This window comes from Rhinolophus sinicus, chromosome 16 (genome assembly GCF_057876585.1).
Source record: "Rhinolophus sinicus isolate RSI-liver-muscle chromosome 16, RSI-T2T, whole genome shotgun sequence".
In the NCBI taxonomy this organism is placed as follows: Eukaryota; Metazoa; Chordata; class Mammalia; order Chiroptera; family Rhinolophidae; genus Rhinolophus; species Rhinolophus sinicus.
In genome coordinates, this window is record NC_142516.1 from 19838695 (window position 1) to 19863824 (window position 25130).

At 33.4% G+C, this 25130-nt stretch overlaps 1 protein-coding gene across 1 annotated transcript in view; it reads left to right on the forward strand.

Moving 5' to 3' along the window:
- Positions 1-25130, forward strand: part of SHOC1 (shortage in chiasmata 1) — a 59557-nt gene that overhangs the window by 19235 nt on the left and 15192 nt on the right. Inside the window, 12 exon segments of the mRNA XM_019749524.3 lie at positions 463-497; positions 500-576; positions 2433-2515; positions 3247-3489; positions 6405-6821; positions 8659-8778; positions 9731-9907; positions 12744-12848; positions 16424-16608; positions 17678-17750; positions 23360-23429; positions 24499-24677. Of these exon segments, the coding sequence (XP_019605083.3) occupies positions 463-497; positions 500-576; positions 2433-2515; positions 3247-3489; positions 6405-6821; positions 8659-8778; positions 9731-9907; positions 12744-12848; positions 16424-16608; positions 17678-17750; positions 23360-23429; positions 24499-24677 (1764 nt within the window).

Consider the following 25130-nt stretch of genomic DNA (forward strand, 5'->3'; position numbering starts at 1 on the left):
TTATGAATGAATGAAGATCAGTTTGTCAAGTCCACCCTATAAATATATAACTCTGTGGTGGCCACTTAGACTCCAGATTTATTTAGGTGCATGTTTACTTGCTATTAATACTATTTACTTAGCATCACCAATACTTAGTGTGGACATAAAAACAGTACTATCTCCTAAATACGGACTACACAAGTCAGGATTAAAAGCAATAAAATTTAGTTGTTAATGTACTTTTTAAAAATCACCATCATCATAAGTGAGACACTATGTGATATATGTGTAATTCCTTTTATAGATGGAAATTTTAAACTGTTATTTTGTATTTCAGGTAACCCAAGTTTTTTATTGAAAATTTTTTGTTGCAACGTAATGATCAAGCATAATAATTACTAACAAAAAGTTCTAAATTATATTTAATTTTATTCAATGTTCATGTAATATTATGATTTAAAAAATGTTTATGTATGCTAGAAGAGTTAGAAATACCATTAACTTATCTACACCTAAAAAAAAAACCCAACATTTTTCTGTCCATTCATTATGTACAGGACTTCAGACAGTTCCTTGTTCTCCTGTTTGTACAATGTAAGTAAAGATTATATCTAGAACTCAAATTGCAATTCATATCAAGCTGTCTTTAATTAAATCTCTCCATGTAAAGGCAATTTTCAAGATACCTCTGTGAAAAAAAAATCTTAAGAGATAGAACAGTGTCTATAGTAAGCAACTGGAGGGAATATATGAGTATCCATGTACATACTTGTTTTTGTATGACTAGAATACCTTTAGGACACAAAAGAATTTGGTAATGTTGGTTGTGTCTAGTAAGGGAACTGGGTAACCTGGAAATATGGGAGCTGGTAAATGACAGAGCCACATTCCTTTATACGTTTAGTATTTTGAATGTGAGTATATTACCATTAAAAATAAAATAAAAACTTGAAAAATTTTAAAGATTCTGGCCCTGGAACAATCTGCTTAGGATTTTGCCACTGAATGCTTGCCCGTGGCACTGCCTCTATTTGGCTGGCACTCACTGCCATGAAAGACTGTAGTGGGGTATTAGTTTGCTAGGACTGCCGTAATAAATATCATAGAGTGGGTGGCTTAATTTTATTTCTTCACAGTTGAATCTAGAAGTCTAAGATCAAGATATTGGCAGAGTTGGATGTATTCTGAGACCCCCCCTCCTTGGCTCGTAGATAGCTGTCTTTTCCCTTTGTCTTCATATGGTTTTTCCTCCATGCATGTCTGTATTCTAATCCCCTCTTTTTATAAGGACACTAGTCCTATTGGATTAGGGTCCATCCTATCCATCGTATCTTAACTTAATTACTTCTTTAAAGGCACTATTTGCAAATTGTCACATTCTGAAGTACTGAGAGTTAGGTCTTCAATATATGAATTTTGGGCCACAATTCAGCCATAATAAGTTAAGAGCCCTTAACTAGAACCAGATTTCCTGGTTCATATAATTAGCATGCTCATATGTTTCATATGAACAGAGAAATAGAATACAGTCAATTCGCACTTAGGAGGGAGTGGGAGGTTTGGCGGCATAGATTAAGGGGGTTGTGAATTAATGCTCTCTTCCCTACCAAGGCTAATAACTTCATAGCTATTGATGTGCTGTAATTTACATTGATTGTCATGCATACTTCCTCTCTTCTCTCCTCCCCCCAGTACCCCCAAGTGCGCAAACAGACACACATCACTCACTCACACCTCACCAAGATTGAAGGATCTGAACTAAACTTTAGGACCTGTCACTTTCCAAGAAGATAGAGCAGACAAAACTTTTTCATAGTTCTGATCCTCAGCCAATAGAGTCTCCAGAATTTCTGTTTAGAATTTCTGTTTAGAAATTCTGTTTAGAATTTCGGTTTAGAAAGCAATTTTTTAAAAGTTTGTGTTGAAGCTACTATTTTGTATGGTAAATACAGTAATTTTACTTAAATTATGTTTTTATTTTGGGTGACTTATAGGGTTGGTGCTGGCACAGTTTATGGAAAGAAGTGCTAAAACCCTCCCAAGTCAGCCTCCTCGGGCTCCATGGTCATTGAGGGCCATAGAGGTAGGAGTAAATTATAGGCAAGCCGGAGCAATTAAGGAGCTGACAAATTGCCAAACCTTCCTGGGGTAGGAGAAAGTAAGAATTTGAAATTTGGTCTATGGTCTCAGGTTACACATTTATAAAATAGTTAATTTTTCACTTACTTTTGAGTGTAAAAAAAAAAAACAACAGAAAAAATACTTCTCTTAAAGCAAAATTTTATTACGCAAAATGACTCAATATTATTAATGTATTAAGATTTAATTCTTCTTTATTCAGTAATTTGCTTACTGCTGATTCATATAATTAGCATTTTATTATGCAAATGTTATTATGCAAAATGATTCAATATTATTAATGTATTAAGCTTTAATTCTTCTTTTTTCAGTAATTTGCTTACTGCTGAAGAATCAGCTAACAAATGCTATAGCGCAGGGCAATTAGAAAGCTGCAGAAGCTTTTTGCTTCCAGGTAAAGCTTAATTGATTCTGAATGCTAAGTAAAATATACAGACAAAAACATACAATCAGTACAAATATAATTGTCAGTTTTATTATTTTTATTATTATTACTGTCATTGTAAAAAGCACAGTTCCAAAATGAGAATTTCAAAATTTATACTCCTAATTTGGGGTTGATGGCTATAATGCAGATAATAATGTGAAGTAATTGTGCTAGTTCAATTCCTCCGTACATTATGATTTGTCCCTATTTAGGCTAAAAGTAATGAAGTGGAAAGCTCTGTGCCACAATATCTAAGAAGATAATTACCATAAAATCTGATTAAATATATTTTCTTGTTTAGACTCATTATAATGAATTAGAATTTCTGATTTAATAAATCTTACATTAATTCTTCTAAATATTATCAGATGCATTAATGTAGTAAATACTAAAGAGTCAAACAAAAAAATTGGTTCATCACCTACTAAATATTACAATAATTTTAGCTTCATGATATTTCCACAGATTGAAATAAATTTTTTATGTGACTACTATTGCTATAATATTTTGGACTTTTACAAATATTAGCATCTTGAAGATGAACTACCAGATATAACTTCAAGTTTCACTTTTTTGTAATATGTGAAAATCTATTTCATAAGAAAATTTCAGTGGTTCTGTCTATTGTATTTTTCATCTATTTTGCCCTGTGGACTGTTTCAGACTATTTGTTTTGTGGGTTGTTATTGTTTTTTAAGTGCCAAGAACTGAAGAGCCCAATAGTCAATACTCAGTTACAGATTTGAAAAAGATACTTTCTGTTGAAGAAGAATGCTTTGTGGTTAATCCTGTAAACCCAGAGTGGTGGAAAGAAGCAGGATTAAATCTGACAGTGACAGAATCTTTGGAACCTCTGACTACACATCTGTGTCATCATGATCTATCCTCTAATGATACTAAAAAGGAGATATTTTTGCCTACCAAAGTGCTTCAGTTAGAAGGTAAGTACTTAAGAGTAAGCATCACTTGTGTGAATATTTTAAGGATGAGATGATGTTAAATACTGGCTTTACACTAGGTGATTGGAAAAATATAACTAAATTTCAGCATTCAGTATTAGCTCTGTTTCTGCCAGAATTTATAACTTTAAGCTTTATAAGCCCCATTTTCTTCCTTGAAAAAATGAGGAAGTTTGACTAGCTAATCCTAAAATCTTTTTCTGTCCTAAAATTCAGCAGTTTCAGTTTTAAAATTTCTAGCCATTTTCAATTAAAGTGACTTGTTTCCGTTTATAAATGATTAATTGCTATCTCAGTTTCTGTTTACATCAGCCTAGACACAAACCAGCACTGTTATTTTTCGACTTGACAGCTGAACTTTGTTTGATAATATCTAGTAATCTCTCCTCAACAATAGAAAATCTTCTTTGTTATTAAAAAGTTTACTCATTTAGCATTTTTCACTTATACAATTTAAAAAGACAAAAAAGTCTTTTGAGTTATTTTGGTTGCTATGTATGCCATTATAGTAAATGGAACATACTTAGCCTGAATTTTAAATATATATATGACCAAGTTGTCAGGGTAGGGGTGGTTAAGGAGAAAGTAGTAAAGGAAAATAATCAGAAAAAATGAAATAATAAACAGTTCCTATTTACCTGCTCAACATACCAAGATATCTCTAGAAAATATCTCAAAGGTTGCAAATTGGTAGTACTTATTTTCCTATTCAGCCCACATAATATTAACTCATATGGTGTTTTAGTTACCAACATTTAAAATTTGCAGGTTACACATAAGTGATCTGTATTTTGAAATTGTCTTTGAGATTCCAAAAACCAGACTCAGATTTTCATGACAACAATTGACTGAGGCCAATAGCAGCTCACCATTTTAGACCACACACGCTCCAGGTTGCCATAGTTATCAGCACTCACAAATTGAGACCAGCTGTTAGTAGGCATTCATCATTACTCTTGCACTTTTATCTTACATTTAGTATAGTTCAGAGGAAAGTAAAATTTATACCAGTATCCCTAACAAAAGCAAAAACAAAAACAAAAAAATTTCTAGACCATATTTTGGAAGGAAAAAATATAAAATGTATCTTCCCAAAGATTATGATTTAAGGACTGGCCATATGCTTCACTAATTTCCATTATTTAGCTGACCCTATAAGCATTTTTAAAATTAATTTTATATTTACATATAATAAAATGCATCCATTCTGACTATACAGTTTGATGCATTTTGTCAAATGTATATACTTGTGAAACTCCACCACAATTAAGATACAGAATATTTTTATCATCAAAAGTTCTCTTGTGTCCCTTTTCATTCTGCAGTGATTCTCTCTCCATCTCACCCCTCTTCCCTACCAACCTTCACTGCTAACCCCAGGTAACCATTCTTGTTATGGAATTTCATTTATGGAATCATACAATATGAACTCTTTTGTGTGTGGCTTCGTCCACTCAGCATAACATTTTGAGATTCACTCATGATGTTGTGTGTATCACTAGTTCATTTCTTTTTATTACTGTGGAATTTTTCATTACATGGATGTACCACTGTTCATTTTTCAACTCTCCTAGTTTTTTTCCGCTTTTTACTGTTATGAATAAAACTACCAGGAATACTCTTGTACAAATCTTTTTGTAGACGTATGTTATCATTTCTGTTGAGTGAATATCTAGGAGTAGAGTTACTGGGTTTTATGGTAGGTGTATGTCTACCTTTATAAGAAATGACTAAATTGTTTTCCAAAGTGGTTGCGCCATTGTACATTCATACCAGCGATGTGTGAGAGTTCCTGTTATTCTATATCCTTGCCATAACTTAATAATGACAGTCTTAAATTTTAGCCATTCTAAATGGATCTGTTGTGATATCTCATTGTGGTTTTAATTTGTATTTTCCTGATGGCTAATGATGATAAGCATCTCTTTACATGCTCATTGGCCATTTGTATATCTTTTTAAATATATACAGAGGGTGGCAAAAAATGTATACATATTTTAAGAAAGGAAAAACTATATTAATATTGTAATACTCAATGTATACCGATAACAAAAGATGAATACAAGTCATGTGTATACATTTTTTTGGCACACCCAGTGTATATGTATGTATGAAACAGATTTATTGAAATATAATTCACATACCATACAATGCACCTATTAAAAGTATAGCATTAAACGTTTTTTGTGTATTCACAGAATTGTATAATCACCACAATCAATTTTAGAACATTTATACCATCCCCAAAAAGAAATCTTGCACCCATTAGCAGTCACTCCCCATTTTCCCCAGCTATGGAACCACTAATCTTTTCTCTGTCTTTATAGATTTACCTATTTTGGACATTTCATATAACTGAAATCATCCAATATGTGGGCTTTCATAACTGGCTCCTTTCATTTAGCATGTTTTCAAGATTCATCCACGTTGCAGCTTATGTATATCTTACATGAAGTATCATTTAAATATTTTGTCAAATTGTTAATTGGCTTTATTTTTAAATATTAAGTTATAAGAGTTCTTTATATATTTTGGATACAGTCCTTTTTCAAGTATATGTATTGCAAGTATTTACTTTCAGTCTGTTTTTGATCCTTAGAATAAGCGTTACCTCCAAGGCTATGAGTTATTATAAGCCTAGTGGCAATAGCCTTTCTCAAATTCTTTTTTACATGGTAACCTAGCTTCAGTAGTGAGAAAGAGAGGTGCTGGATTTTTACTCTGTAAAAAAATTTATTTTATTCAGACCAAAAATTGATTTTCAAAGCAGTAAACAAAGTACTCCTAAGGATCAAGTTATATTAATAAGAACCCACAACTAAACGTTATCTAACACCCTAGTAGAACACTCATTTAGGCATGGAAGTCACTTGTATATTTTCATTTTCTGTTTTCAGCATGGCTAGACCACAAAAGTTGTTCCTCACCTATTGCACTTATTAATGAGGAATCTACAAATGATAATTTATCACCTCCACAAAAAAGTCCACCTCTGGCAGAAGAAGTACCAGACCTGTGTCTTTCTGATGAAAATATCTCTGTTAAAAGTCCAACAAGAGAAGAAAAAACAAAGAATGATCAAGAACTAGCTTGTAGATTAGTCCAAACTAAAGAAAATAAAGATTACTTGGAACTTGACTGCACAGTAATATCTACTGAATCATCTCCCTCTTCAAAAATTGAAAAAGCATCTTTTAAACATGGTAAAAAATTGGAGAATGATTTGGACCCTTTGAGCAATTTTATTATGCTGCGAAATAAACATAAAACTTGCACCTCAAAGACTGAAGTCATAGACTTTGATGAAAAAGATGGTGGGTAATTTAGTAATATTTTGGCATAGATATATGATGGCTTCAAGGACTAAGTGTATAATTTGTTATAGAAAGTAAAGAAACAAAGCTCTTCCAGATAGAATATATTATTTTTCAAAGTCAAAGAAAATGTCATTGATTCATGATACTTACTGTGTATGAGATAGATATGTACAAGGTCTGACAATTAAGTTCGCAAACTTGTTGCAATGGTGTTGCTAACTTTTTTTTATATCAGAGGGATTATTCATTATGAATTTATACCAACTGGACGGTTAACCAAGTTTACTGTTTGGAAGTGCTGAAAAGACTGCGTGAAAAAGTTAGATGAAAACAACCTGAACTTTTCACCAACAATTCATGGCTCTTGCATCACAACAATGCAGCAGCTCACACAGCACTGTCTCTGAGGGAGTTTTTAGCCAGTAAACAAATAACTGTATTGGAACACCCTCCCTACTCACCTGATCTGGCCCCCAATGACTTCTTTCTTTACCCAGAGATAAAGGAAATATTGAAAGGAAGACATTTTGATAACATTCAGGACATCAAGGGTAATACGACGACAGCTCTGAAGGCCATTCCAGAAGAGTTCCAAAATTGTTTTGAAGGGTGGACTAGGCGCTGGCATGTGTGCATAGCTTCCCAAGGGGAGTACTTTGAAGGTGACCGTAGTGATACTCAGCAAGGAAGTAGCAGTTTTTCTAGGATGAGTTCACGAACTTAATTGTCCAACCTTGTATATAGATATAGATGTAGATACGTATTTTTCAAGAAAATTAAAAAGTGCATTTGAACTTACAAGATAAGTCATTATTTGTAAAACTTGTTTTCTACAACTTGACCATATAGATTCATAATATTTCTAACTTTTGTTGATCATTCTGCCAGTCTTTTTTCTCTTTTAGCTGACATTTCTATCTCAGTATTTTAACTTATATCTTAATGTAAACTTAAGAACATTTTGCCCAGTTGATTACTTATTACTCTATTTAACTTTACCAAAGAGTTTCTGTTCAAGTTGTAACTGTTTCACATTAACTGCTTTTAACCATATCAAAGATAGTATAATGTCATATCATTTCACTTCTGGTAAAAAGTCAGTGTTACACTCATAGAATATGTTTGACATAGTTTATGCAGATGAAATAAATACAAAAATATTTATGTGTGAGAGTTGAGCATACTTCAGTTTTCTGTTCTATATACTATTAGTGTGCACAGATCTTGACCCTGAATCAATTATAAAATAAGTAAAATATATACAAAAGTATTACCTTTAGTACTAATAAAGGCTAAGTTGGAGAAAGGAGCTTAGTTTGAGGGTCAAATGGCTTGCTAACTAAACACCAGAACTGGGCAGAGTTACTACCAGTCCCAGACTACATCAAACTGGGACAGGATTCCCCATGGTGTCAGGGGGAGCTGACTGGGAAGGATTCATGACATAGAGAAATAAGGTATTTGGAAAGTCACAGAGAAATGAAGTAACGTAGAACAGCACATGTTCTATTAGGTGTCAGAAACTGGACTCGGTGTTTAATGCTTATAATAATATTCAAAGTAGGTACATTTATCCATATTTAGATATGAGGAAACTAAGGCTAATGTCAGAACTGAGATTGAAACACTGATCTGATCAAAGTTTTTTCCATTACACCATTCAGCTTCCTACCTAACACAGTGTTAGGTCCATTTTCCTGAATCGTTCAACTTAACACTGATGGTGTTTCAAAGAAGTTTAACAATGGTGATCATAATAGAAAAAGCACTTAAGCAGAGCAACATTAAGTTTCTTCTGAACAATGCAAATTAATATTTTTATTAGAATTTCAAGATAAAGAAGAACATTCTTTGACTCTTCAAGAAGAAAGCCCTACTGTTTGTACTAATAAAACTCCAGAGAAAATAAATCAGGAAAGGGGAGCAGATGATGTCATTGAAATTCAAGCATCAGGTATGCTATATGCTTTTAAGATACATTCAAATTAAGTAAATTGGGAAACTCTTTCCTGGGTATCTAGGATATACCTCATTTTCCATATAATTTTCTTCACTTGCTTCAGATATTTCCTTGTTCCGCTTCTACTTTCAAGTTATTTCCAAACCAGGAATGCCCTATTCACGGCCTGTGCCCCTCCCTGTTGCCCTATTGTAGTCGACTAAGTGTTATTTCGTCCTTCATTTGAATTGCTGCTTCCCTACATTCATCAGAGAAAAACAAATAACTCAGACTCTTGTGCCCAATCTAGAAGATGATCTGTTAAGGGTTGCTCTCTCTGTTCCCTTACCCACTTTCAGGGTGATGTAAATAAGTTATTATTGATTTCTAAAGATTAAACTTTTCATTCTGCTGTAAAGAAGAATATTCTTTGACTCCTAAAGAATAGCCTGCGTAAGAACATCATGCTCATTATTAAAATCAACAAAGAAATATGACAGTAGTTCTTGAATATCTTTTCATTCTTTTGGTTCAGTTCTATTTATGATCTTTAGATGAATATGCACATCTTTAAATACTGATATTCTAGTGAAATCTAGAATAATTTGTCATTGTTCAAATTTGTTTGGCTTAAGGTTGTAAGCTAATAGTCAAAGGAAAAGCAAAAAAATTATGTGATTCTCTTTATATGGCTCTTCATACTTGCCATGTTGAATTAGTTACTTAATAAATCCTTTCTAATAAACAAGATAGCCATAAAATTATACTTTTCATGGGAGGGGGGAGTTCACTTGTACTTGTTTATTTAGAATAAATATCCTAAAATAAGCCTGTATACAATCTCATGATTTTTTAGTCAGTAAAGAATTTAGATCGAGTTCAGGTTTTCACAAAGCAACATGTTTAATTGGTTTGTCAAAAAGAGCACACTGTTTTTTACCTGCCTTTAATGCCTTTATTTTTGCAGATAGCCAGTGCCAAGCATACTGTCTCCTAGAAGCAGCAGCTACTCCTATCTTAATAAAACTTGGACACCTCTGTAGTCTTCCTGTTGCCAATTGGAAATTTGCCACTGTTATTTTTGACCAAACAAGGTTCCTCTTAAAGGAACAAGAAAAAGTAATAAGTGATGCTCTTCACCAAGGTGAGTGCAAATAAAAGTCATTATTGAAAATGGTATAAATTTATCAAATTAGTAAAAATGTAATATAGAAGATGCAGAAATTAATCATGGATAAAGGCAAAACTGTAACTCAGCATATGGCACCCACAAACAAATACTGGAGGATCAGCTAAGGAGGAAAAAGTAAAAAATATCATCTGGCATTGCTTCTTAGTGAAGCTCCACTGACATATATTATATGACAGATTCCTATTACAGAAACCAAATTAATCCTAATAATGTTAACATCTGCACTACCTAGTTTCCTCCCAAAAGGGGTGGTGGCGGGGGGGGGGGGGGGGGGAAGGTCAAAAAATAGATCAAAGTCATTTTTTTACTTTTGCTTCCGGTCAAGATGGAGTAACAGATATTAGATTTACCTTCCTACCAGAAATACAGAGGGGGGAAAAATGACAAAGACAAAACACATGAAACCAGTTTTTAAGAGCATAGACATCAAGCAATGCAAGACAGTGATTCCTGAGAAATGGGGAACAAGTGAGGTGAGCCCCGCCATTTTTCTAGCTCACTGCCTTGAAAGAGTTGCCAGGCTATGGCACAGGCAGAGCCCGGTGGACAATCTGAGTTAAGGAAACAGAACTGAAAAGCCAGGGAGACCAAAGCGGCTAGAGTTCAAAGGATAGCGTATTTGACAGCAGAGAGCTTCCCACAGAGAGTCCTGGAGAACTGCAGGCTTTCTCAAGTATCCATCAGAGTGCTGATCACAGAGTGTATGTGAGTTTGGAGAACTACCTGAAGTTTGGGAGACAAACCATCTGAAAGGGTTGAGGGAATAGTACTCTGCCTTCATACAGGGAAGAGAAGAATTCCTGTCCCCGCCAGCTAGACTAGAAAAACTCAGAATTTGTGGGGTTTTGAGTACAGTACTTAGGAAAGTTTTGCTTCATTAGTGGGGAATGATTATCCCAGAGACTTAGCAGTGCTCTGGACCTCGCTACCAAATCATAAAAGCAAGACCCAAAAGATCAAACTATTTCCAAGGAGCTTAACCGCATCTCAGAACAAAACTTAATAGAATTTATATGAACACAAAAATATCTAGTACCCAAAAAGGTGAAATTCACAATGTCTGTCAAAGATTATGATGCATAATAAGAGACAGGAAAATACAATCCATAATGAGAATAATCAATCAAAACAAACTCAGAACTGACAAAGATGTTAGCATCACCAGAGAAGGACACTGAAACTTATCATCGTATCCCATAGGTTCAATAAGTTAGAGACATAAAAAAGATACAAATCACACTTCTAGAGTCTACACTACAATGTATGAGATGAAAAATGCACTCATGGGGTTAATGGCAGATTAAATATTGCAGAAGAAAAGATTAGTTAACTTTAAGGCATAGCAACAAAAACTATCCGAAATAAAATCCAGGTAGATAAAAGAACTTTTTAAAAAAAAGAAAAGTGGGCTGTGAAACAACTTCAAATAGCTCAGAGTACTAGTAGAGTTCTCAAAGAAGAGGCAAAAAGGGGATAAACAGAAAAAATATTTGAAGAAATAATGACTGAAAGCTTTCCAAATTTAGTGAAAACTGCAAACCCACACAAATCCAAGAAACTCAATGAACCCTAAGCACAAGAAGCATAATAAAGCTGCATCAAGGCATATCATAATCAAGTTGCTCTAAACCAGTAGTAAATAGAGAATTATAGGAGCAGCCAGAGTGGGGGGGAAATGTTGCATAAAAGAAAAAGAAGTATGACATCAGATTTCTTGTCAGAAATAATGCAAGAGAAAAGATAGTGGAGTAACATCTTCAAAAACTGAAGAAAAAAACCCATAGACCTAGTTTTCTATACTACACAAAAACATAAAAACAAAGGTGAAATAAAGATGTTTTCAGACATACAAAAGCTGAAAGAATTCATCAGCTGCAGATCTACACTGTAAGAAATGTTCTCCTAAGGACATAAGAAAAATGATATCAAATCTGGTTTCTCTGCCCTGTCTCATCCCTTCCAGGTCATGATTGACTTCTTTCCACCCATAATTGATTCTCCTGTTGCCTCTTGATTCCCAATAACTACTAAACGTTTGCCTTATCTTCACTGATTAGGTCAACAATTTTCAAACGTTTTAGCAGAACTCTGTTCAAATAAATATTTCATGGGATCCCACTATATAAAGCAGAGAAAAGTCGAGCTTCTCTTGTTAAACCGGGGCCGTGGGTCCTGTCTTCTTGGTCTCACTTTTGCACACATTAAAATCCAATCTATCATTGTCAAAAAGCTCTGGAACTACACGGATACATTAATTGGACAATCGGCTTGTCTCTGTGAATACAGCTTTTGCTTGAGTCATATCTTTGGACAAAATATTTCCAGGTGTCCACCTCCATTTTAAGCTATTGCTTTGTTATGATCCTCCACCTTTATTTTATCCAATTGGCAAGTCATGAGTTTAATTTTCTTTTTGTTTCATAACTGGGAGTCACTAACCTGTTTTCCCATCAAGAGTAGAATAATTGAATATTCTTTGGAAGCAACAAGAGTATGAGCTCTAAGGTCAGCTGTCTGGGATTGAATGTCAGCTCCACCATTTATTCACAAATTGACCTGGGACAGTTACTTAACCTCATTAGGACTATTTCCTCATCCATAAAAGGATAATAATTAATCTCTCCTAATAGGGTTATTGTTATAGATTCAATGAAATAACCAGCTTATATACAGTCTGGCATATAGTAAGCACTCAATAAATGTTAGCTATTATTGTTAAGCATTCAGATACATAGTCTAAAATTCTAATGTATATCCTATGTCTTTAAATATGTTTTTGCTTACTTAGGTACGAATGATGAAAAAGAAATGACGTTCAAGCATGCCGCTCTCTTACACCTTCTGGTAACAAGTAGAGATGTCCTTTTAACATGTAGCTTGGACACAGCACTGGGTTGGTGGGGAAAATTTTTAATTTTCCTTTTCTTCCTATGAAATATGTCATCTGAAATAACTTTTACTTTTGTGAAAAAGATGCACCTTATAAGAAACTATGTAACTTATTTTACTTCCATATTAAACATTATATACATTTTGACATAATTATAATGGAATATATATTTTATTCTGCTGATATTCATTAAAAGAAATTAACTGTAACAACTACCATCACCTAGAAAAATAGGTTTAGGATTTTCTAATCTAGGCCTGAATTACAGAGTCCTGATGAACTTAAGCAGATTTGATTGTATAATCATTCCATGCACTAATTTTTACTGTAAAATGACATTTCCCCATATGTATTTCAGGTCCTCATTGAATGTTGTGGCTTTGAATCTTTGTTAGATAAAATATAACTCAATTATTAGTAGTAAGATTTTTTGCAATTTCTTTTTGAGTTGTGTAAGTTAGGATATGAACTACCGTATTTTGCTGTGTATAATGCAGTTTTTTGCCCAAATTTATGAGGGAAAAATAAGGATGCGCATTATCCATGGGTTGTACTAATTCCACATCTATATAAATGTTTTTAATTTTTATTTGTGCTTATGAGTTAAAAGTGTAACTCTAGAAATCAATAACGATATCCATATGCAAAATAATACCCTGGAAAACAATAATCAGTTTTGTTGAACTTATGACAAACTTACAACAACGAAGAATTCTTGGCCTTCTATGATGCATAAATATGGTAAATTTGTTACTGGTACATAAAATTTCTTGTACCTTGTATCTGTTCTTGTGTTTTGTAATTATTTGTTCCATAAAATTTCTTGTACCATAATATGTTAAAAAATAAATGTTAAAATTCCTTTATAATACAAAAAATAAGTACCTAAATGTAAACAAATAAAAATTTGAATTAAAAGAAATAAAATAAAAGATTTTTTTCCTGAAAGTTTGGGTCAAAAACATAAGTGTGCGTTATACACCAGAGTCCATTATACATGGCAAAATACAGTACTTAGTAATAAAAATAAAACTCTTTTGAATGTATTGGAAATTTGTAAGATTTTGGAACTTTTTTCTAACCTATGAAAATCATTAAATTATGTTTTATTACATTACTGCTTTAGGCCCCTATTGCAGGATTATTTAAACTTGTTTAGAAATGGTATGCTTATAGGATTATGTTTTATAATTTAGAGTTTCTAGAACCTATATAAAATATAAAGTGAAAATAATTTTTCTCTGATCTATCACCCACACATTTTCTCTTATCTATGACATAGACAAATATTATTTAATCGAAGTTTTTGATAAGTATTGAGCAGCAGTGAGTTACAATTTTACTCCCTCTGAAGCATGGGAGTTGTAATACTTGGCTAAGTATTATATTAGATTATCTGTCCCAGTACGTATTATAACTGTTACAGCCACTCTTAGAAAGCCCAGCATGGTGTTTTCCTTTCTTCTCCAATTGTACCACTTGGGTGTTGATGCCAGATCAGGTTGTCTTATCTCCATCTTCAGACAAATAAGCATTAGGAGCTCTAGCCCTAAGTTTACAGTACCTGGAACTAGTGTAAGGGTACAGTGTCACAAGCCCTTCTATTTAGTCACCTGTCTTCATTAGACTCTCAGACTTCCATAAAAGATTGTCAGTCCTACCAATAGCTAGACTGATTATAAAAGCATAATAATAAGGCAGAATATTAGAATCTAGAATATCTGAACTTGGAGAGCTGCAGAGAGAGTGTAATTGTGACTCAGTACTGCTCAGTACTTATCAAAACCTCGAATTAGAGAAACAATATTTATGGAGAATCGCTTGAAGTATATTCACCTTTAAGTACCCTACAATTTACCCTAGATTAAGTGAGACCATTGAGGGGACTGAATTGTTTTGCTTCTCAAAGAAATGCATTTACTAATTCAAACTTTGGCATTACTATTTGGCTACCTTGAAGAATACTATAAAAGTAAAATCCTTGTTGGAAAACTAACTTCTTAAGCCCTACATACCAAGCCATAATGAATAACCTAGCTACCTTGGACATTTTCAGTGGAGGGCTTTCTCACTCCTCTGAATCTCTCGAAATCAAAGAACAAGTTAGGTTGTCCTTCCTTTCTCTCTCTATAGTGGCAGAAGAAGAAAGATTCATGGGGGTCTACCTGCTTGCTTTGTTCCTTGCAGAATTTTGTATTTTCTCCCAGCTTCCAGTTTGCTACCCCTTCCAAGCTAGCAAACTGGAATTTTCCAGGTTACAGGTATAGAGTTTCTCTTCTGGGCTCAATCAGAAATAAATTCAGTATTGTATAATGACTGGGTACTGTAATAGAGATACATAGTAATGGCACAAAGGATGGAGACTGCTACCCTTGAGCTGAATATTTTTTTAAAAATAAGAAGTTTGCCAAGTAAGTAAAGTATGAAAGGATATTATTAGCAGAATTAAGAGCCCAGAAAAATGACCTAATGGTGTGCTGCAAACACTTCCGTGGGCTAAATTGAAGAGTCCAAGGTAGAAAGCAGTAAGAGCTAAGCCTGAAGAAGTAAGAAGGAGCCAAATCGTGAAGAGCCTCTTAAGCTACACAGAAGAGTTTAGACCTTCTTCTGTAGATGACAGAGACCCATTGAAACTGGGATGCGAATAGATTAGGTTTGTCTTTCAGAAGGTTAAGTCTAATGACAGTGAGGAGAATCAGAGGGAGGTTTGGCGATTAGGAGACCGAAAGAACATAAGTCAATCTCTAAATTGCCCATCAGTTTAGCAGTAATAATATATTAGAATTAAGATGTATATAAATCTGAAATAGACATTTAAAATTTTCTATTTATTATTTCATTTATTGCCCAAACATTCCTTTAACACCTGATCTACGGAAGTTACTATGCCAGGTGCTCTACTTCAATAATTCCCAAAACTCACTGTGCAGTAGAAGCACTGGGAGAGCATTTTAAACATAGAAATCCCTGAGACACAATCTAGATTTGCTGAATGTGGACCTTCAAGAATAGGTCTCAGGATTCTGTGCATAAAAATTGCTCTTAATGAGTCAGAATTTAAGCATTACTGTTTTGGCAACTATACAAATTAATTATGCATAAATATCATGGATTATATCCCGAGCGCTTATAAACTAATGAGGTTGTTAAGTCGTATATACAGATAACCAGAAATCAAGTACAAAAGCCGTATAGATAAAATACCAAGAAAGTGCCAGTGAAGTAGCATTTCCACAGGACTTGCATGTAAGTGTATAGATCCTGGGTTTAGGAAGAACACAATAGCATTCAGCAAGCCAGAAGGCAGGAAAGGATGGGATATATTCAGATATGCAGAGTATATATATCATGTTATATTGGTGTTATGTAGCTTAAAAAGAGATACTTGGTACATATTTTTCAGCTTCATTCAATTTTAAGGTTTCCATCAGTCAATAACTTTGCTCAAAATCAGAAAAGGATTAAAGGAAACTTTAACCCGTCTCTATTATGACTCTTACTTCCTTTCAGGTTTTTACCATGGAGTTTCGCAAAGAACAGAAAGTCATGCTTTGTTTTTCTACTTTCATTTTTAACAGGATATTTGTCAAATGCAAAAGATGCCTACAAAAGTATTTTATGCTCCTATTTGGATGACATTTGGAGACAGCTGAAGATTGTACAGTTTATTAGAGAAAAAAAGCCCGAAACCAACTACAGGATACAAGAATTGCAATGTCAGATATTAAATTGGATGCAAAGTGAACAGCAAATTAAGGGAAGTGCTGAAATAAAGCAGATAACAGTAATTAGCTTAAATAAGAATTGGATGTAAGATACATTTTTGCATTTAACTTAGTCTAATAGTCTATACTATTTGGTCCCTTGACAGTTTTCTTCTTAAGTAAATTAACAAAACAAAATCAGACCCAGAGAAACTATGATTTGCATCATTAGCCACATGTCTTGAATTTTAAAATATTACACTTTAACTTTTATTATACACAATTTTCTATGGATTGCTTCTTCTCCAAATCTCAAAAATTTTATCTGGCACTTGTAAGTTCATGAACATATACACAATAATAGAACTACAATATTTTATTTGTATATAATTGAGCCAGAATCTCATCTTACATGATTTTACCAAAAAAGCACTTAGTTTATGCCTTGGATTATACTGGAAATTTTTGCCCACCTTACCTCAAGTATATGAAAGTTGCAATAATAAGTATTTAAGAGAAAATACTTTAAAAAATCTTTTCAAGCAGAAAGCACTTCAAATGCTTTACACTAAATCAGATTAAAAATTGGCCTTTTTCTTCTTTTTCCTCTCTGTCTCTCCTAATTTTTTATCCCCAACTTTATGGTATTGGTAACTTGCTTAAGTCATTAAAATAAATTAAAACAATCAGTAAGAAACTTAAAGTTGAAATTGTCCCTACCTCCACCTCCCCCTCCCCAATAAAACCTCCCCTAATGTCATTAGGAAAGTATAGCAGCAAATCATTGGTTTTCTCTAACAAATTCACACTTGTCTGGGTTGAATTTAACACTAACAATACAGGCAGAGATTACTTATGTTTAAATAGAGATCACCTGTACGGGAATACTTAAAGAATACTAAGAATGTCCTACTGCAAATTATTTTCCTCATTAATACTTGGTCTTACCAGAATTTATTCCTTTGTTTTTAAGCATGACATCTTTTACAACACAAATATTTACTTTGTAATCTTATTGTCATTAGTTTCATGTTAACCAATTAAGTTTGTTGTTTTGTCACTATAGCAAAACTGAAAAAGAATAGTCGTTCAGATATACATATATGTGAAATTCTTATTTTTGATCAGGTGCTGATTATAATAAGAATGGACTCAGATGGTGAAACACATTTGCTCATTGAAATCCTTAACAAAATGGAAGGTAGGGAGTTTTAAATTAGTCTTCATTTGATAATGTGTTTGAACATATAAAAATGTATTGATTTAATCAAGTTTTAAAATTAAGATATCATTAACATACCATAAAATTCACCCATTAAAAGTAAATAACTCAGTGGGATCTAACCAGTTTTTTTTTAATTCATAATTTTATTTATTTATTTATTTATTTATTTCTTAATTTATTGTGGTGACAATTGTTAGTAAAATTACATAGATTTCAGGTGTATAATTCTGTATTACATCATCTATAAATCCCATTGTGTGTTCACCACGCAGAGTCAGTTCTCCTTCCATCACCATATATTTGATCCCCCTTACCCTCATCTCCCACCCCCCAGCCCCCTTACCCTCTGGTAACCACTACACTATTGTCTGTGTCTATGAGTTTCTGTTTCTCATGTGTTTGTCTTGTTCTTTTGTTGTTTTTGGTTTACATACCACATATCAGTGAAATCACATTGTTCTCTGCTTTTTCTGTCTGACTTATTTCACTCAGCATTACACTCTCAAGATCCATCCATGTTGTCACAAATGTTCCTATATCATCTTTTCTTACCGCTGAATAGTATTCCATTGTGTATATATACCACAACTTCTTTATGCATTCATCTATCGAAGGACATTTTGGTTGTTTCCATGTCTTGGCCACCGTAAACAAAGCTGCAATGAACATTGGAGCACACGTGTCTTTATGTATACATGTTTTCAGATTTTTTGGGTAGATACCCAGGAGAGGGATTGCTGGGTCATACGGTAATTCTATTCATAATTTTTTGAGGAACCTCCACACTGCCTTCCATAACGGCTGCACCAGTCTGCATTCCCACCAACAGTGTATGAGGGTTCCTTTTTCTCCACAGCCTCTCCAACACTTGTTACTATTTGTCTTGTTAATGATCGCCATTCTGACTGGGGTGAGGTGATATCTCATTGTGGTTTTTATTTGCATTTCTCTGATGATTAGTGATGTTGAGCATTTTTTCATATGTGTATTTGCCATTTGTATGTCCTCTTTGGAGAAATGTCTCTCCAGGTCCTCTGCCCATTTTTCAATTGGGTTGTTTGTTTTTTTGTTGTTGAGTTGCATGAGTTCCTTGTATATTTTGGATATTAGCCCCTTATCGGAGGCACTGTTTGCAAAAATCTTCTCCCATTCAGTTGGTGGCCTCTTTATTTTGTCGATGGTTTCTTTTGCTGTACAGAAGCTTTTAAGTTTCATATAGTCCCATTTGTTTATTTCAGTTTTACTTCCATTGCCTTTGGAGTCAAATTCATAAAATGCTCTTTGAACCCAAGGTCCATAAGTTTAGTACCTATGTTTTCTTCTATGCAGTTTATTGTGTCAGGTCTTATGCTTAAGTCTTTGATCCATTTTGAATTAATTTTGGTACATGGTGACAAATAGCAGTCCAGTTTCATTCTTTTGCATGTGGTTATCCAATTCTCCCAGCACCATTTATTGAAGAGGCTGTCTTTCCTCCATTGTATGTTTTTAGCTTCTTTGTCAAAAATCATCTGTCCATATTTATGTGGTTTTATTTCTGGGTTCTCAATTCTATTCCATTGGTCTATGTGTCTGTTTTTCTGCCAGTACCATACTGTTTTGATTATTGTAGCCCTGTAGTACAAGCTAAAGTCAGGGAGTGTGATACCTCCATTATTGTTCTTTTTTCTTAAGATTGCTTTGGCTATTCGGGGTCTTCTGTGGTTCCAAACAAATCTGATGATTTTTTGTTCTATTTCTTTAAAAAATGCCATTGGGATTTTGATGGGGATTGCATTAAATCTGTATATTGCTTTGGGTAATATGGCCATTTTAACTATGTTGATTCTTCCAACCCATGAGCACGGAATGTCTTTCCATTTCTTTGTGTCTTCTTCAATTTCTTTCAAAAATGTCTTATAGTTTTCAGCATAATCTAACCAGTTTTTAAATCAACCTGGACTATAAGTCTGCAATATAAATATATTATAATTTACTTAAATGTACATTAAATGTACTTATATGTACATTATTATTATCAATTGACACTTTCCATTGACTGTCTACTAGTTGCTAAATAATACTGACTACTTACAACAGCTCTATGAACAGGTTTTATTGGTTTACAAATAAAGAAATTAAAGTTCATAAAAGTGATATAGCATGCCAGACCTCAACAGTAGTAAGTGAGGGAATCAGAATTTGAAACTAGGTCTCTCTTGTTCCACTGTCATTCTTCAGTTCAGTTCATTCTTTTACCCACTGCTACCCCCCTGCCAGCTCTTTCTACCTTCGTTGTGGAACCCATTGCTAATATGAAAACTTCTTCACTTCCTTGTCTTAAGTGAAACCCAGTTTTCCCCAGATGATACTGCTTCCCCTATATTTCTCTCATATAGAAACTGATAATTTTCACTAGATAGATAGATATAGATGATTGATAGATGATAGATAGATAGATAGATAGATAGATAGATAGATAGATAGATACAAACAGATGGATAGATACATCTTATAGGGATGAGAAGGCCATTTCTTGCCTTCCATTATCTTTTCCAAAACATTATTCCTCTATCCTTTGAGACTGTGCCATATTGTCATACCATTCTCTACCACTCCACATTGCCATAATCTAGTAACCACCTGAACATTCACCATCATCCATGGACTATTGTGCACCTAGCTCGTGGTATTCTCTTCCACTCCTAGTCCTGCCATTATCCTTGGTGTCTTTAATGGGAATTATTCATTCAACACCCTGACCTTATAGTTTCATTGGGATCCACAACAAAAATGATACTCACGTCTTGGCCACGCCATTGACCTTGTGATAATGCAAAACTATCTTACCTCTGAATTTTAAATTCTGGTGCATTGCTCTCTGTCTGTAGCTACCTCTAGCTCTTTCATGCTCTTTGGCATCTTAGAGATCTTTAATATGTCAACTCCTTTTTGTTTCTTTTTTTTTTCTTTTTCTAGATTTGGCGATGTGACTGTCACTTTAATCAGTCTTGTCCTATACCACCTTTCATTTAAACCTCAACTCTGAATCACTCGAGACATTTGACCTCTCTATTCCTATACCTGAGCTGCTGAGCATTATTGAAGAAAGTTAAATAGATTGGTACCACTACAAACTCATGTTCTCTGAACTTATGTGGGATTTTAATGCCTCTTACTAGTCTTTCTATATGTTCTTAGTTCCCGTTTCTTTCCTCCTAATGGCTATAACACAAACTCCTACCATGCCACTCATTCCCTCGTTTTTAGAAGAGAATTATGCCTTCTTATGTTCATTAATCAGTTTCCCTCTCTACTATACTTACCAAACGTACCTTCATTTATTCTATTCTTTTATCTTTCTTTTCCTCCTTTCTCTATAGAGAAAATTAATGTCCTTACTTCAAAAACCAATCTTTCACTTGTGCGTTGGATCCCGTCTTTTCCTACAGTCTCAAACACTTTTCCATCAGTTATTTCCTAGCCCAACCTTCCTTTCTAATGACTCTTCCCCTTACTCTTTAAGCCCTCCAGTCTTAAAAATAAAATAAAATACCACCCTCAATCTATGCCATCCTTTGTTTACTATTTCTCTACCCTCTATAAACTGCATCTATTGCCATCTCTCAAAATATTTCTTTGCTTTAACCATACCAAACTACTTATCGTGTTGTTTCATATCTCCATGCCTTTACACATTCTGTTCCTGCTATCATAATACTCTCCCTTCCTTAGGAAACTAACTCCTACACATCCTTTAAAAATTAGTTAAAACATTTGTTCGAAAAGCATCGTTTTGAATGATTTTCCTCTGTGCACTCAGGGTATTATGTGCATACTTACTACCTTGGGCTATAATAACCGATTCTGTTAACTCTTTTCTTCACTAAAGTGTCAGCTTCTGGAGGATAAGGGCCATGCCCTAATTTGTATTCCCAGCACCCACAAAAATGCCTGGAACATGGAAGTCACTTAATAAAGATTTACTGAATGAATGAGCTAATAATGAATGCCTCCCTGTATACCTAGTATAGACTGAGACTAAAAAAACATTGAACTGAAGTATATGCAGATATTACAATAAATATCTGTTTATCAGTGTAGTTAGTAAACTATTACATTGTAGTAATGTAAGAATAGAAAACTCTGTCAAGCAGAGCTTTAAAAGATGCTGTTTCTGGATGACATTATCATGTGCCTCAAGTCCAAATTTGCAAGGCAGTGTCTTATTATTTCACTTAGTTTTCCACAACTGGGGAGACGAGTTCATATTCACCAACTTCACAAGATCCTTACTAGTACCAAAAAGTCAGAGCAATACTTAACAGTTGTGGGGCTGAACCTGCCACAGTTGTCTGGAATCAGGGTAATTGGAAACATTTTTTAAAATGCTGAACAAAGTTAACATTATAAAACAAAGGGATTTGGGTAACCAAATGAACATTTTTGTGAAGAAGCTGAGAAAATATTACTGCCCCACAAAGAACCCTTAAACCTACCTAATGGGGCACCTTTTCCTTTGATGTCACTTAAGATATAGTGACCAATTATTACTGTATCTATTTAGCTTTTTACATAGGATTCATGCGGAACATCCCTATTTCTTTTGGCATTTGGGATTATAACGTCACTACTCTATTTTATTTCAACAAGGTACACTGACACAAAAATATTGACTTTATACATTGAAAAATGTTTTTACTTTCTCTTCTAACTGGCAACTATCCTCTGTATCTAGGAGCTAGGCCTGATTTTTCTGTCTTGGGTTAGAAAGTAAAATATGTGGTTCCATCATCCTATGTGCTTGCAAGATCCTAGTAATGCACTCAGCAAGTAATCTGCTTTGGAATCATAGCTAATACAAATCATTTAAGGAGATTAGGTTTTAAATAATATGACTTTATAAATTATAAAAGAGAAATCATACTCCCTCCCTTCTTATTGCTACCAAAACTATTGTCATACGAATTCAAGTAAACGTGAAATTATTAAGGATTACTTTGTCATTATTACATCACACCACTGTAAACCTTATAGTTGACAAAGTACGCTAATAGAATGTAGAATTTATTTTAACTAGAATTAGCTATTCTTAAATCAATTATGTCTACCAAAAAGAAACTGCATACGTGGGTACAGAATTTTTGGAAGTTTATTATAGTTTGTTAAAAAATTAATAACATGAAATTGAAATTGAAATGCAGTCTCTTGATATTTAGTTATGTACTTAAATTTTTGACTAGAGAAAAAAGGTAAAATCTACCATGATTTTTAGCAAGATAAAATTAACTGCACAGAATTGGTGTTTAATTTGGTTACTTAAAATTAAATTTTTGATCCACTTTATTATTTTACATAATACATTCAGAATTTCCATGCTTATATACCCACAACATACACATACACCAAAAATATTGCCATGGTTTAAACTGATACCCTAGACTTAGAAAAATAATCCCCCAAAACTGTATTTTAAGCAGTTTTCTTGAGTTCCTTGTTCAAAGATCTTTAATTCATTTTTGTGGTAGTGAAATACATGAAACACCTAAAAAATACATATGAACAAAACAGTAAAAACCCTTTCTTGTATTATTCTTTTCCAACAGGTTTAACATTGACTGTCTTACATTCAAACAAAGGAAAAGATTTTCTGGAATCTGAAGGTGTTTTAAATGGGTAAAAATGAATTTCTTCATCTATGGGGAGCAAACATACTAGTTGCACAGGAAAAGCACAATTTCTCCTAGAATTTAACTTTCAAAAAAGGTTTAATAAAATTTGAAATTAAAAAAAAAATCTGAAATTAATCAATGTATCTACTCTTTTTCTGAAAATTTTTTACATAGGGCACTTTGATTCAGTTCATTGCCTTATGTTGCATATTGTTGTACAGAATTTTAGTCCAATCTTGCTTTATTATCCCCAAATTATCATTATTATTGCTACTGTTAGTACAGGAAGTGCTTATTTAGACTTACCAGTTTTTTTTTTTTTTTTTGCTCAGCATTGTTTCTTGTACCTCCTTCCTTTGTTTTGGGAAGTACGTCTTTTATAAATCATTTCAGTGAGGGCCTACTAATAATAAAGTTAGTGTTGATTTGTCTAAACATGTTTTCAGATTGCCTTATTTTATGTAGAAATTATTTATTTCTAATATTGGGATCTAAACAATAAAATGAGAAGATGTAAATCAAATAGAAGTCCATAAAAGCTAGACATAGATACCTTTTAACTTCTATCTATATTGCTCTGGGTAGAAAGCAGCAGAGTGTTTTGATTATAGTAAATGCTATGTTACACGAAATTTGAAGAGGGTAAAGATAGATTTGCGGTATTTAAGTATCCTTCTTTTTTTGTTGTTAAATCACTTATGAAGCCCATTGAGAGAAAAAAAGAACCCCATTTCACAATTGTCAGGAAATAATCTATTACATAGATTCTCAAAGATTAAAATGTCACATTTGTAAGAAAATGAGATTGATTTCTCACGGTGATTTGTCTCTTATTGATAGGACTCAGATAATAAGATTAGGGTCCCATGCATTTGAGAATGTGAAATTGTCCACAGTATGACCATCAAAAAGAAAGATAAAAAGAGATCAACAGTAAATACACCAGTGTTTTTCCAAGATAAGTAGACATGGATTAGAGAAGAATAAAAGAAGCCAAAAACACTTCTTTTAGCATTCTAAGTAAATAATGATACAAGTATAATTCTATTTTCATGGCTTTCTTTTGTCCTCAGAGAAAGTTCCTGTGTAGTTGTACATAATCGGTATATTGGACCAGATTTCCCCTGGAGTAATTTCTCATTTGTGGTGGAATACAACTATTTAGAAAACTCTTGTTGGACCAAACACTGCGAAAAATTGAATATTCCATACAAGGCCTTTAAAGTGATTCTTCCAGACACAGTTTTAAAGAGTAAGAATATAAATTAAAATCCTTTTTGTGTTCTATTAGAATGAAGACTTTCTGTTTCTGATCTATGGAAAGACAGTAAGCTTGAGTTCAAGCTCTAACCTTACCACTGTGTGACCTTAAACAAGTCCTTTAACTATCTCTTACCTTATATTCCTCATTTGTAAAGTAAGCCTTACTGATTATATTTATCTTCATCCCTTTAACTTCTAAATTACTTATAATAGCACAATTTTATTGCAATTATATCTAATATTAATCCAATACCTTTATTCAATAGTATTTTACTGAATTTTAGAGAAAAATTATGTAATAGTATGTTGATTGATTCAGAAAACTTTTTCCTTTCCTTTTTTTTTAAATTGAGTGTATTTGTGTGAGTATAAATAAGCAAATATGTAGAAAAAAGTGTGGAAGTATGTATTAAACTTTGTTTTTAATATGTAGTAGTTTTGG